Source organism: Peromyscus maniculatus, chromosome 2, assembly GCF_049852395.1.
Source record: "Peromyscus maniculatus bairdii isolate BWxNUB_F1_BW_parent chromosome 2, HU_Pman_BW_mat_3.1, whole genome shotgun sequence".
In the NCBI taxonomy this organism is placed as follows: domain Eukaryota; kingdom Metazoa; phylum Chordata; class Mammalia; order Rodentia; family Cricetidae; genus Peromyscus; species Peromyscus maniculatus.
Genome location: NC_134853.1, coordinates 81,266,282 through 81,278,609, shown reverse-complemented (window position 1 = coordinate 81,278,609; position 12,328 = coordinate 81,266,282). Strand labels below are relative to the sequence as shown.

Below are 12,328 nucleotides of genomic sequence, written 5' to 3'. Positions count from 1 at the left end.
GTTGGCCTCCCTTTTCCCTCTCTGCCACAGGGCAGAGATGCAGCCTGCCAGGCTGAGGGTCCTGGAACAGTTTGCCCCCAGAAGAGCGCTGGGCTCTCAAAGCTGACTCTGCGGCTTCCAGGTCCTGGCAACTAGGCTATCAGTACTTTTGCTCCAGCACCCATAGTTCTTAGGGGACCGGAAAAAACCCAGCCGGATGTTGCACCCCAGCCAAGACGGAGGTGGGGAGTGGTATACAAGCCCATTCGGTGTTTAGAACAGTGGCCTGTGAGTGTGTGGGGGCAGCTTGTACAGAATGCTGTGGGGCCCCATGCCTAGTTAAGAAGGCCCGTGCAGTAGGTGGGGCACCCTTGACTTCTACCCCATCCATCCCCTCAGCCCTCCCTAGCACAGGGCACCTAGGCAGTTTTCAAGTAGGTAAAATGGTATTTGCATATATCCTGTTTTTCAAATGTTCGTTTTTGTTGTTGTTGCTCGATTACTGCGTTTTGAACATTCGTTAACGACCGCCCGTTGTTTCCTAGGCATTTGTATTTCTTACAATTGAAGATGGATGTTTGTGAAGGAAGGTAATGAGAATTTTGTGTTCTTCTTTTCCTGTCAGACTAGCCAGATTCCTGGTTTTAATCTAATGAGCACTCATTCCTGGCAACAGTATTCAATTTAAACAAAGCCTGTGTGTTGGGCTGTTTTCAACTCCATCTTGGTTTACAATGATCGAGAAACTTTGTTCCGTACTGCGATTTTATTACAAAAGATACAGCGGTCTTTCTGGTGAAGACTTGGGGATTTTTAAAAGGAAAGGAAATTAAAATAGGCCTCAGTTCAGGTGGCAGAAAGGTGTAAGTTAGAGGCTCTTCTGAGCCCATGTACTTATGGGTGATTCATCTTCTCTCTGGAAGGGATTGTGTTCAGATGTGAGCATCTGCTTGTGAATCAGGACTCTGGGTGTATCCAGGCCATCCCAGTGCTTGGGAGGCAGCTGAGAGAGACTAGAAAGGGAATTAAAATCCCAAGCTCACGGAACCCCATCTTCCAAATCCTTTTCTTTCTTTTAAAAAATATTTTTTATTTATTATTAGAGATAGAATGAACTGTGTGTGTGTGTGTGTGTGTGTGTGTGCTTGTGCATTCATATGCCTGTGTGTGCATGTGTGTACCATAGGACTCACATGGAGTTGGTTCTTTCCACCCCTACTCGGGTTCAAAGGATTGAACTTGGGTCACCAGGCAAGCCCAAGCATATGCAGCAAGCGCCCTTACCCACTGAGCCCTCTCACCTGCCAGCCCCTAGCATTTTCTTGCCTTATGAAAAAATCCACAGCAAGAAAAGAGCCCCATCTACTTCCATTCTCCTCACCCCCACTTCTTCCTGTGACGTCAGTTCTACTGCAGGGGGCCATCAGAGGCCATGGGCCTGCTGCACCCCAAGGAGATTGGCAGTTGTGACTGGTGACATGAGACAGGAGCCCATGAAGCAAGTGAGACCCATCTGGGCAGCGGGGATCACAGTTGGCCTAGAATTTCAGGAGCCCTGCTGCTCCTGTGGCCTAGAAAAGTCTCTGTGGGTTGCCGGGGGTGAAGCCAAATTTAGGGTTGGTGGAGAACATAAAAATTGGATTTCCCTGGACAGCAAGAAAGCCCTCCCATCCCCCATTCCAGCTGGAAGCCATATGTGGTTGACTGTGGAGGAAAACAGAGAGAGGGCTTTTCATACCCAGTGGAGGCGTGTATCTCACATCCACCAGACGGAAGAGAGCGGCTGCAGGGTCTTAGAGCAGACAGCGGGCTGTGGTAAGAGACGCGTCCGCAGAGATGGTGTCTGTGTGTGCAAGGAGAGATGGAAAGAGACCAGGGCTTCCCTCGTTACCGTCCTGCAGGCCAGAGTCAGAATCCTCCTTGAGGGGCTAGCAGAACTGTTGACTAGTGACCACAGAGTACAGGATCTTCATGAATTCTATATATCCTTTCCCCAAAGTACATCCCTTCTCCAGCACAAGCTGTAGACCGGTGCTGGGCACTCCTCTTCTGCATTTCAAGGCAGCCTCATTACACTTGGAGAACCCCATGTTGAAATACCCAACTCCCCTCTTGGGTCCTTTGCAGTCATAGAAACCTGTTCCATGGCTCCCTTATGTGCAGACACTTTGTTTTTCCATAAATACTGGTCTAGCGCCTGTTTTATGAGGCAGGTTCCAGCCTGTGCTGGCTACCAGGCCAGGACCTCCCCTTTAGACTTCATGTACTCCAAACTCTGGGACTACACGGTCCTCCTTTTTGCTTTCCCAAACAAGATGCCCCTCTGACTCCCAGATGAGTTAGTAGGAGTCTACACCCTGGAGTAGATCCCCATAGCGCCCTGTCAGGTCTCCAGGTGGCCCTCACCACCTGCTCCCAGGCTCAGCTCAGGTGTGTATCAAGCCTCCCGTGGCTAAGGATATTGTGGTGCCACTAGCATTTTCCTTGAGATATCAAATCTTCTGACGTGTTTGAATGGTCACTAGTAGCCAGGACTGTGAGACCATCTCTTCTCTGCAGAGATGGGTCATCCAGGACTGTTCCTTCACTTGACACGTGGAGGCCTGAACCACAGAGAAAAGGAAATCTGCATAGGAACACATGGAATCCTGACAGGAGAATATTTGCTGTCATTGTTCTATACTTCGTATTTGAAAACCAACCAACCGTTCTTTGGAATTTTTTTTCTCTTTCAGTCTTCAGAGGGTCTTCCCATCTAGTCGGAGCCTCCATGGCTTGTTTCTTGACTGTCCCCCAAATCCATTCAGCTGTCCATTTTCTAGCAAAGACACTAGCTAGATGTTGAATGAAGCTCGTCTTAGTAGGAGAGTGACTTGTGCTCATCACATAGCTCCCTGCTCGCCTGAAGATGCTGTGGCTCAAAATGGATAGGTAATGAGCAGCCAGCCCTAGGATACATCCATAGACTCAGAGAGACCCAAGTTTCTGCAGGGACACACAGAGGGGGCCTTCAGAAAGGGGGCGCTCCCTTCATATGCACCTTGAGAACCAGCAGGAGTGCAGTGGACAGAAAGGAAAACTGTGGGGGGCCAACCAGATTAGACAGAGTGAGGTGACTCACACGTGGGGACTTTCATAGGCTGCCATGGAAACTACATGTTCTCCCAACTTGCCACAGGGCTGGAAGATGCTTTTAAAATCTCATTGTCCCCCAGTGTTACTGGTAAGGATGCCTCCCTTCCCCAGCCGCCACCCCTGGCTTCCCCAGCCCATTCCTCCACTCAGCAGTGGCCCTCGCTCCAGGTCCGCCAGCAGAGCTCTTGAGAGTCAGATTTGAATGCAGAAAAAAAGAACAAGAAAGACAGGTAGTGTCACCGAGAACAGGCGTTTGAGAGGACAGTGAGGTTAGCTGGATTTCTAGTGGGTGGCTGGAGACAGAGAGGCAGCAGGCAGATGGTTGAATCCTGTAAACCTCAGCAAGGTCAGTAGGTCAAGGACTAGTCAGTAGTTAGTGAATTAAGTAATTTAATTTCAGAATTGCAAATGTTGAAATATAGAATACCTTTTCTCCCCCCTTTTATTTTCTCATTTTAGAAGGTATCACCATCCCAGGAAGGAGATACCCAAGAGTCCTAAAGGAGGTAGTCAGAGCCCAGCAAGTCTCAGGTCTTTATTAGAAAGACTGGAAGGCTGCTCACGTCTCAGATTCCATTTTCTCGCTTCCCCTCTTGCGATATGAATCCAACCTCAGACCATCAGCTTCCTGGTCTTCCTGATGGTTATAACTTTAAACCAAAAGTTACGTGGTTTTTTTTTTTTTAAATCTTCCAAAACCCCTTTAATGTATTCCCTGTGCTATTTGAGATCAATTTGTATTATAATTGCCTTTAAGATTCACGTTGCTCATTAACAGTCAATAGAGAAAAGAAAGCCAGGGGCTGTCGGTGATCTATGAGTGTCTGTGGCTCATCTGACTTAACTCGTCCTTATTTCTCCTGACAGGTTAACGTGCCCTCTCAACTCAGCGGTGGTTCTAGCCTCCTATGCAGTGCAATGTAAGTCCGCAGGGAGACTGATTAGGTCGTGGCCAGCTTGTTCCAGCTCGCATACTGAGAAAGCCCCCAGCTGCTCTCTTTGAGGGGGTCTCTTCCCCAGGATTCCTGGGGTGGAGCACCTCTTGTTGTCCTGATAGTAAAACTTTGAACCTGAGCTACACTCTCCTCTTACTCGGGGATATCAGATGGACAGTGGTGCTGGGGGAAGGAGTGGTGTGGCATTTTCCTCCCCAGGGAGCTATGAAACAGCAGACAGCTACACCCAGCTTTTTCCAGAGCCTCTGCCCAGGTATTTGGATCTGGTCTCCATACAAACCCCTGTGGAACAATATTTATATCCCTCGCCTCCTCTGAACATGGAAACTGAGACCCAGCTAGGTTAAGGAATTTGCTGGAAGGCACCCCTGCTGCTTGCCTGATGCCCATCTAAAATGGTACTGAGATCTTATGAATTTATATTCAGAGCTTCAGTGTAGCTAGTGGATTATGTACTGGTTCAGAAGCAAGAAGATCACAAGTTCAAAGTCATCCTTGGCTCCATGGTGAGTTCAAGGCCAGCCTGGACTACATGAGGCCCTCCTTAAAATAAAAAATATATGTATGTATATATGTATATGTATATATGTGTACATATATGTATATGTATATATGTGTGTGTATATATAAAGAAAATAATTTGAATGTTTTGTTTAGACCACTTAAATAGTATTTTAATATATAATCAGCATAAAAGAATGAGTTATTTTTGTGTGTGTGGGGGTTCTTTTTCTTTTCCTCTTTTTAATTAAATCTTTGAAATCCCATCTTAGTATTGCAATTTCCATACTTTTCCAATTGAACAAGCCACACATAATTACGGGTACCGCTGTGAATAGAAAGTCCATATTAAGAGTTTTCCACCAAGCCTGGTTTAAACTACAGAAGAAATTTTTTCATTCTGTCAGCAAAACTTAATCATATTTGGTGTCAGATCCCATGAAAGGTGAAATACCACTTGGCTGTTCGTTAGCTGTGTGGTGCCAGCACAGAACACCCGGTCCCTAGTATTGAGTTGTGTAGTAGCGTAAGACTGAAGTGGCTGTCCCCTCTGCCTTTCCAGAAGTCTCAGCCTACATGGCAGGTGGCTAAGACAGCAAGATGATCAGATCTCAGAGCAGGTGCAGACCAAATTACCCATCTTACGGTGGCCTCAGAAACATAACGGCAAAAATTAATAAATAAATAAATAAATAAATAAATAAATAAATAAATAAATAAATAAATAAATAAATAAATAAGCGGGCTGCTGAGGTGGCCTCAGAAACATAACGGCAAAAATAAATAAATAAATAAATAAATAAATAAATAAATAAATAAATAAATAAATAAAGGGGGTGCTGAGGAGGCCCCAGGTGCGCTTCCTCCCTTAGCAACAAGGACAGAAACCAGAGGTGAAGAACAAGGCTGGCGAACCCAGCTTACCTGCCTACTGCATGAAAGCCAGAGAGGGGGAGAAGGGATCTTGGGGTTGACCCCATGACGTTGAGCATACAGCTAGCCTCCACGCTGGAAGGGCACCCAGCATCAGCTCCATCTCACCTGCTTCCTCTACTCAGGATGGGATACTCAAAAGAGGTTGCTCTCTTCCCGCATTACCTCTGGGACAGACCAGCTTGTGGTACCCATGTGGGGCATGGCACACTAGTGTGTGACTTCCTGGAAAGACGTGACCCAACAGATGGGGCACCAACAACAGACCAAAGAAGCGATTCCATCCAAGCCCGGCTTAGTGACCCACTGGGTGTCTACTTAAAGGAGCGTGGCTGACTTAAAAAGAGCTGCTTCACCAAAGTTCCACCCAACGTGGATGATGACCGCCCCAAAGCTGCGTGAATGAAGCTTCCCTGACAATTAACATCCACCTACTGTGTACTTTAGTACCTTTTGAGACCAGGAAGAGCTGGGGCAGGGTGGCAGGTAGCTGGTAGTAGGCAGGAGAGAATGAGTGGCTGGAATCTCAAGTGAGGGTCTAATGGCCCTCTTCTGACTCCTTCTAGGAGGGAAAGTTAACAGGCACCATCTTGTGAGGCTCTGGATGATAGTGACGGCTGCTATGGTTAAGATGGTGCCGACCATGTCGTGCCCAGAGGACAGTGTTCCATAACACATGGCCAGAGCCAGCATGGTCTCATCAATCTCGAGATTTGTGGTTTCTTCTGGGCTGATCAGAGACAGAGACAGGGACTTTCTCTCGTTGAAGACAAGGTCGATGTTCACCGCTGGAGCATCAGGGCTGAGGGGCAAGAACTTGAGGAAGGAGAGAATTGTGCTCAGTTTGACCTCACCCTTGTCATTTGTCACTGTGTGATACCACCTCACTGACCCTGCGGCTTCCCACCTGTGAATGGAGGTGACTGGAACTGGTGCCAACATGGCGGTATGGCTGCTTCAAGGTGGCCGATAGTCAGAAATTCCTTATAGTTGAACCAATACTGAATGAGTCAGTGAGAACAGGGATGGAAGGAAGCCATGTTGCCTGAGTCTTGACTTTTATCTGCATGACCTGACCTTCTTAAATATGCCTTGTCTTAAAAAAAACAAAAAGCAAAAAACTCTGCATTAAATAAATACTTTTTTAAAAAGTCATTAGAGCCTAAAAGGTATAAGCTGGCTGAGGTAGGAAACTTTCCATTCCTGTCATTTACTGTCCTACTAAAAAATCATGGGTTGTCAGACAGGTGGTTTGAAGTTTAAGCTCTTTATATTCCTATAGCCTTGATAAATAAATATATACTCTGCATACTTTTCTTTCTTTTTGTTTTTGTTTTTTGAGACAGGGTTTCACTGTATAGCTCTGGCTATCCTGGAACTCATTTTGTAGACCAGGCTGGCCTTGAATCTGCCTGCCTCTGCCTCTCTAGTGCTGGGATTAATGGCACCACCACATGGCATGCATACATTTTTTTTTTTTTTGGCACAGAATCTTTTTTTGTTAATGATTTATTTATTTATTTAATGTGCTTTGGTGTTTTGCCTGTGTGTATATCTGTGTGAGGATATTTGATCCCCTGGAACTAGAGTTACAAACAGTTGTGAGCTGCCATATGGGTGCTGGAAATTGAACCTGGGTCCTCTGAAAGAGCAGCCAGTGCTCTTAACCACTGAGCCATTTCTACAGCCCCAAAGATTTATTTATTTACATATTTGTTATGTATACATCGTTCTGCCTGCATGCCAGAAGAGGGCACTAGATTGGATTATAGATGGTTGTGAGCCACTATGTGGTTGCTGAGAATTGAACTCAGGACCTCTGGGAGAGCAGGCAGTGCTCTTAATCTCTGAGCCATCTCTCCAGCATGCATACATTTCTTATAGAACTGATTCTTAGATTTAAAAATTAGCAGCTCAGAAGGTATACTGACTTAAGTCCTGTCTGTGATCTACTAACCAAAGCACATTTTCTTATTAGATTAGTATTCAGGAGACAAAATACTTTGAGCACAGTGGCTGAAGATTGCTGCTGGGTAGTCAAGGGCTTATGAGGCACAAGAAAAGGTTTGGGAAGAATGTAGTTTCTCCATAATGTTTTCTGAGCCTTTGCCTTGAGCTGGCTCTGGACCAGCCTCAGGATGAAGGAAGCTTTCTGCTCTCCCTAGGGGCTCTGCACCCTGTTGGGGATGCTGACCCTGAGGAAGAACACAGAGTGTGAGCCCTACCCTGCTTGGGGATGGGAAGGGAGTCTAGGAGAGTGTCAGAGGAATGAACCCCAAGAAGAGGCCTGAAGATCAAGTTAGAGTTGGAAGAACAGCAGATGGAGGACTTGCCCGTTGGACCAGATTGATCCTTTGAAACATGGGTACCTGGGATCTCAAGTTTGGGGCATGTGTTGAGCAAATAGATAAGACAGGCCCCTGTGGTGGGAGTCGAGGGATGCAAATCCTGCCTTTTGTTCTGTTTTCTTATCTGTTTAATAGGAGTAAAAGCATTACCCATGTTTTTTTGTGCCGTGTGGGACATTTGCTCAAGCCCTCCAGTGAGATGATGTCATTCATACCCTTTGCAGCGCCCCCCCCCCCCCATTCCCTCCAGGCTTTTGTGTATGATGTAGCTGTTAACATTTCCCCCTAGTGGTGATCCCAGAGCGCTGCTCAGGAAGGCTCCCTGGTCTTCTGTGAGATGCAAATGTTTGTCAGTGACTTTGCTCACTGACAAGAACATATGGCTTCTTCCTATCGAATGGAAGTTGGGTTGGGACAACTGGTTAAGAGGACGGATGGGCAGATAAATGATTCCAAAGGCTACCCATGAGCTAATGAATCCAATAGGAAAATTGGAGAGGTTTCTGCCTTTGGGTTTGGGAAAAGCTCTTACAGCACTTGTTCACCTTTCAAGGCTTCAAGAGAAGACTCAGAAGCTCACTGGACAGACAGGCGGGGGAATTAGGGTGCTAACATAGACTACTATCACCTAGGTCTTGACTCTGCTCAAAATAGCCTGTATCCGGGCTGGGTCCCTTTCCCTGGGTCTCAGTTTCTTTCTTTTTAATGTGAACTCCAATGACGATATAGTAAGGCTGTCTCACTGGGTACCCTGTAAGAGCATCCTGGTGGTATCTTTTTAAGCACACTGTTGTGAGCTTAAGCACCTCTGCCCCTCACCCTTGCACTTACATGGAACTTAGCCCTAAGCAGAGGTTCAGATTAGAAAGCATGGAATTGGAAACTAATGAGGCACTGGTTCGTGTGGCTCAGGGCTTATCAGAATTGTTCCCATGGAAGGTATTTCTTGTGATGTTATCAGTGCTTGTTGATGCAGACCATAATGAGGAGGCAAGGCTAATTATGATTTTCCCACATTGTATCTTAATAGCTCATTTTGGAGACTTTAATTCTTCCATACATCATCCAGGCTATCTTGCTGACAGCCAGTTCATACCAGATCAAAATGATGACTTTTTAAGCAAGGTGGAGTCGCTCCATGAACAGCACAGGTGCGGGGATGGGCTGGGGTGGTGGTGGTGTTGGGGCTCAGGCTGGGTACTTACAGATGCTCCATCACTTTATGTTTGCTGCCCCTTGGCTTCCTATGGCTTTTTGTTTGTTTGTTTTAATTTAGCATCACTTGCATTTTGTGAAGCATAAAAATGCACTAAGAATTGAGGGTGATAGGTTGCACATTCCTCCTTCAAGATGTCATAGACATTGGCTAATGCCTCAAGGAAATGCTCATTTTCAATCTGATTGATTGGCCTACAAGCTGATTGAACCACATGTACCTTTTAGCCATTTACCTCATTTAATAAATCAGGCCATTTCCTCAGGTGTTGTTCAGTAGATAGACAGGTGGACTGGAGAGCTGCCTGGGTGGGTGGTCCTGGATTCAGACCACTTTCCTCCACACAGGGAGTCGCCTAGGGACAAGCTTTGCCTCTGACAAATACTTCCCACTTCCAGTCTCCTCTTCCCACTCCTCACGTGACTCCAAGTTACTGTGGCAGATGCCCTGTTCCCATTAAATGAGGACCATGCTGACCCAGGTCGGCTCCCCAGAGACATCTCATTTCTTGGGAAGGCCATAAAAACAAAGGGCAAGCTACCAGCGTACCTTCTTAGAGGGCGCTGCCAGCCCTCTCTCCCGGAATTGCTCCTGGGACAGAAGTCAGCGTCCTAAAATAGCAGAGGGCCGCTGGCGTTTGAAGCGTGAGGCCACTGTTGAGAGAACAGACAGGCAAAAAGATGAAAGATTACCTATTAATTGAGCACCTTGGCACAGTGAAGGCAGGCATTCTGAAAGGCGACAGATAGTTTTCACTGTCTGAAGACCTCTCTGAGAGCCCATTAAGTGGGGAGTGTTTCTTAGTGAAAACCGAGGGGTCCAGAGGAGGTCAGGTTCCATGGACAAGAAGAAAAACCTGCTTCAGTAGAGTTAAGTTAGAGTGCTTAGGGGGACTAGCCCAAGGCATTAAGTAACCTTTAATAACTATTACCGAAGACTACTACAAGGTTTTCCAGATACTTTTAATTTTTAAGAGCTCAAGTTAATGTGCTCCATCTACTGAGTGAGTGAGTTTTGCAATTTCTTTTCTCTTCTGCAGTGGGCTAAAACAGTCAGAAGCGGAATCTTGCTACATCAACATAGCTCGGACCCTTGACTTCTATGGAGTGGAGCTTCACGGAGGCAGAGTATGTATCTTTTAGCCCAGAAACTATTGTTGATTTTTAATTATGCAGGTTCACAAACTTCCTTGGGGAGTTGTTTCTCTCCCCTTGTAACAAATAAGACCTTTTAAAAGGTGGCTGGGGGCTGGAGAGTTGGCTCAGTGGTTAAAAGCGCTTGGTCTTGCAGAGGACCCGGATTTGATTCCCAGAACCCACGTGGAGACTCACAACCTCCTTGGGAATCATGCATGCATGTGGTACACAGACATACATGCAGGCAAAACACTCATGCACACGAAATAAGAAATAAAACAAATCTAAAAAAAAAAATTGTTTTTAAAAAGAGAGATACTTGGAAAGCTTATTGAGTACTTATTGGTTTATCTGAGTCTTATAGGTCATTCAATCAATTGCTTTTTTCACGCTCCTGACGGATCAAGGGCACAGGAAACTTAAAAGCTTTCAAGGATTATTCTATATTATGGCTAAATGAGCAAAATCCATTTTTCTGTATTCTAAATTTTTTTAGTAAGCATACAAAATGATGGGTTTAGGAGCTGAGGATCTCTTGGCTGGTAGAGTGTTTCTCAGCGTTCATGACACCCTGGGTTCAATTCCCAGCACCATATAAGCTGGGTGCGCTGGTGTACACCGGTGATCCCAGCACTCAGGAGGAAGAGGTTGAGGATCAGAAGTTCAAGGTCATCCTCAACACACAGTGAGACTGAGGCCAGCCGGGGCCTCCATCTCAAAAAGTGGGGGACGGTGTTAATGATATGTCCCTGCATACATATTATTGTATTTTGTTCATACTTGACCCATCATCACCCTCCCTTGTCTCTCCTCCTCCTGACCCACTTCTTCCCCACAAATGGCCCCCCTTCTACATTCACGTGATTTTATAAATCCATTTTTAAGTGGTAATTTAATGAGCCAAGGTTTCCACTACATCTTAAAAGCACTACTCAGAGCTGGTTACTCAAATACAGTATGTGTGTATGTCTCTGTATGATTATGTAATATATGTGTATGCATGCTTGTGCATGTGCATATGTATATGTAGGTATAGCTGGATGCAAAGTGTGTGCATGCCTGTGGAGGCCAGAGGTTGATATCCAGGGTCTTCGTAGTCCCTCTCCACCTTTATCTTTTAAAACAGCATCTATCAGGCTGGAGAGATGGCTCAGAGGTTAAGAGCACTGACTGTTCTTCCAGAGGTCCTGAGTTCAATTCCCAGCAACCACATGGTCGCTCACAGCCATCTGTAATGAGATCTGGTGCCCTCTTCTGGCCAGCAATCATACATGCTGTATACATAATAAATAAATAAACCTTAAAAAAAAAAAAGAATGGTTGGATGGAATGATATTTAAAAAAAAAAAAAAAAAAAACAGCATCTATCATTGAACCTGATATTCGCTGCCTGGCAGCCCAGTGAGCTCCAGGGATCCACACCTGTCTCTACTTCTCAGGACTGGGATTACGATCATGTACAACCATGCCTGGGTGCTGGGGATCAGAGCTCCTCATGCTAACACAGCAGCCACTTTGCTGACTGAACCATGGAACACGAATCTTAGAAGATCTTAAAATAAAAAACCCAGAGCCAGATATTAGGGTGAAAGCTGAAAGATCAGAGAAGCAGAACAGCCAGCCACTAGTTCTTACCTCTACGAAATCTAAAGAGAGTGAGTTCCTGTTTCCTCATACCTTATATACCTTTCTCTGCCCAGACACCACTTCCTGGGATAAAAGGCGTGTGTGCTTCCCAGTACTGGGATTAAAGGTGTGTGCCACCATTGCCTGGCTCTGTTTCCAGTGTGGCCTTGAACTCACAGAGATCCAGATTGATCTCTGCCTCCTGAGTGATGGGATTAAGGGTGTGTGCCACCACTGCCTGACCTTTATGTCTAACCTAGTGGCTGGCTCTGTCCTCTGATCCTCAGGCAAGAGTATTAGGGTACACAATATACCACCACAGAACCATCTCCCCAGCCCTATTCAAGCCTAATAGTTTTACAGAGGAAATTACAGCGGGCCAGAGAGATGGCTCAGTGGTTAAGAACACTGGCTGCTCTTCCAGAGGACCCTGGTTCAATTCCCAGCACCCACATGCAGCTCACATGTGTGCGTGCGCTTGCCCACACACACACACAC

General features: G+C 46.0%; 1 protein-coding gene across 8 annotated transcripts in view; it reads left to right on the top strand.

The window, feature by feature from the left end:
- The window catches only part of Ptpn3 (protein tyrosine phosphatase non-receptor type 3), a 162,206-nt gene that overhangs the window by 89,683 nt on the left and 60,195 nt on the right, over positions 1 to 12,328 (top strand). For all 8 annotated transcript variants that reach the window (XM_076564246.1, XM_076564247.1, XM_076564250.1 and 5 more), the window contains exons 6-9: positions 525 to 569; positions 3,982 to 4,034; positions 8,883 to 9,003; positions 10,108 to 10,195. In XM_076564246.1, coding sequence (XP_076420361.1) covers positions 525 to 569; positions 3,982 to 4,034; positions 8,883 to 9,003; positions 10,108 to 10,195 — 307 coding nt within the window. The remainder of the gene's footprint in view (positions 1 to 524; positions 570 to 3,981; positions 4,035 to 8,882; positions 9,004 to 10,107; positions 10,196 to 12,328) is intronic.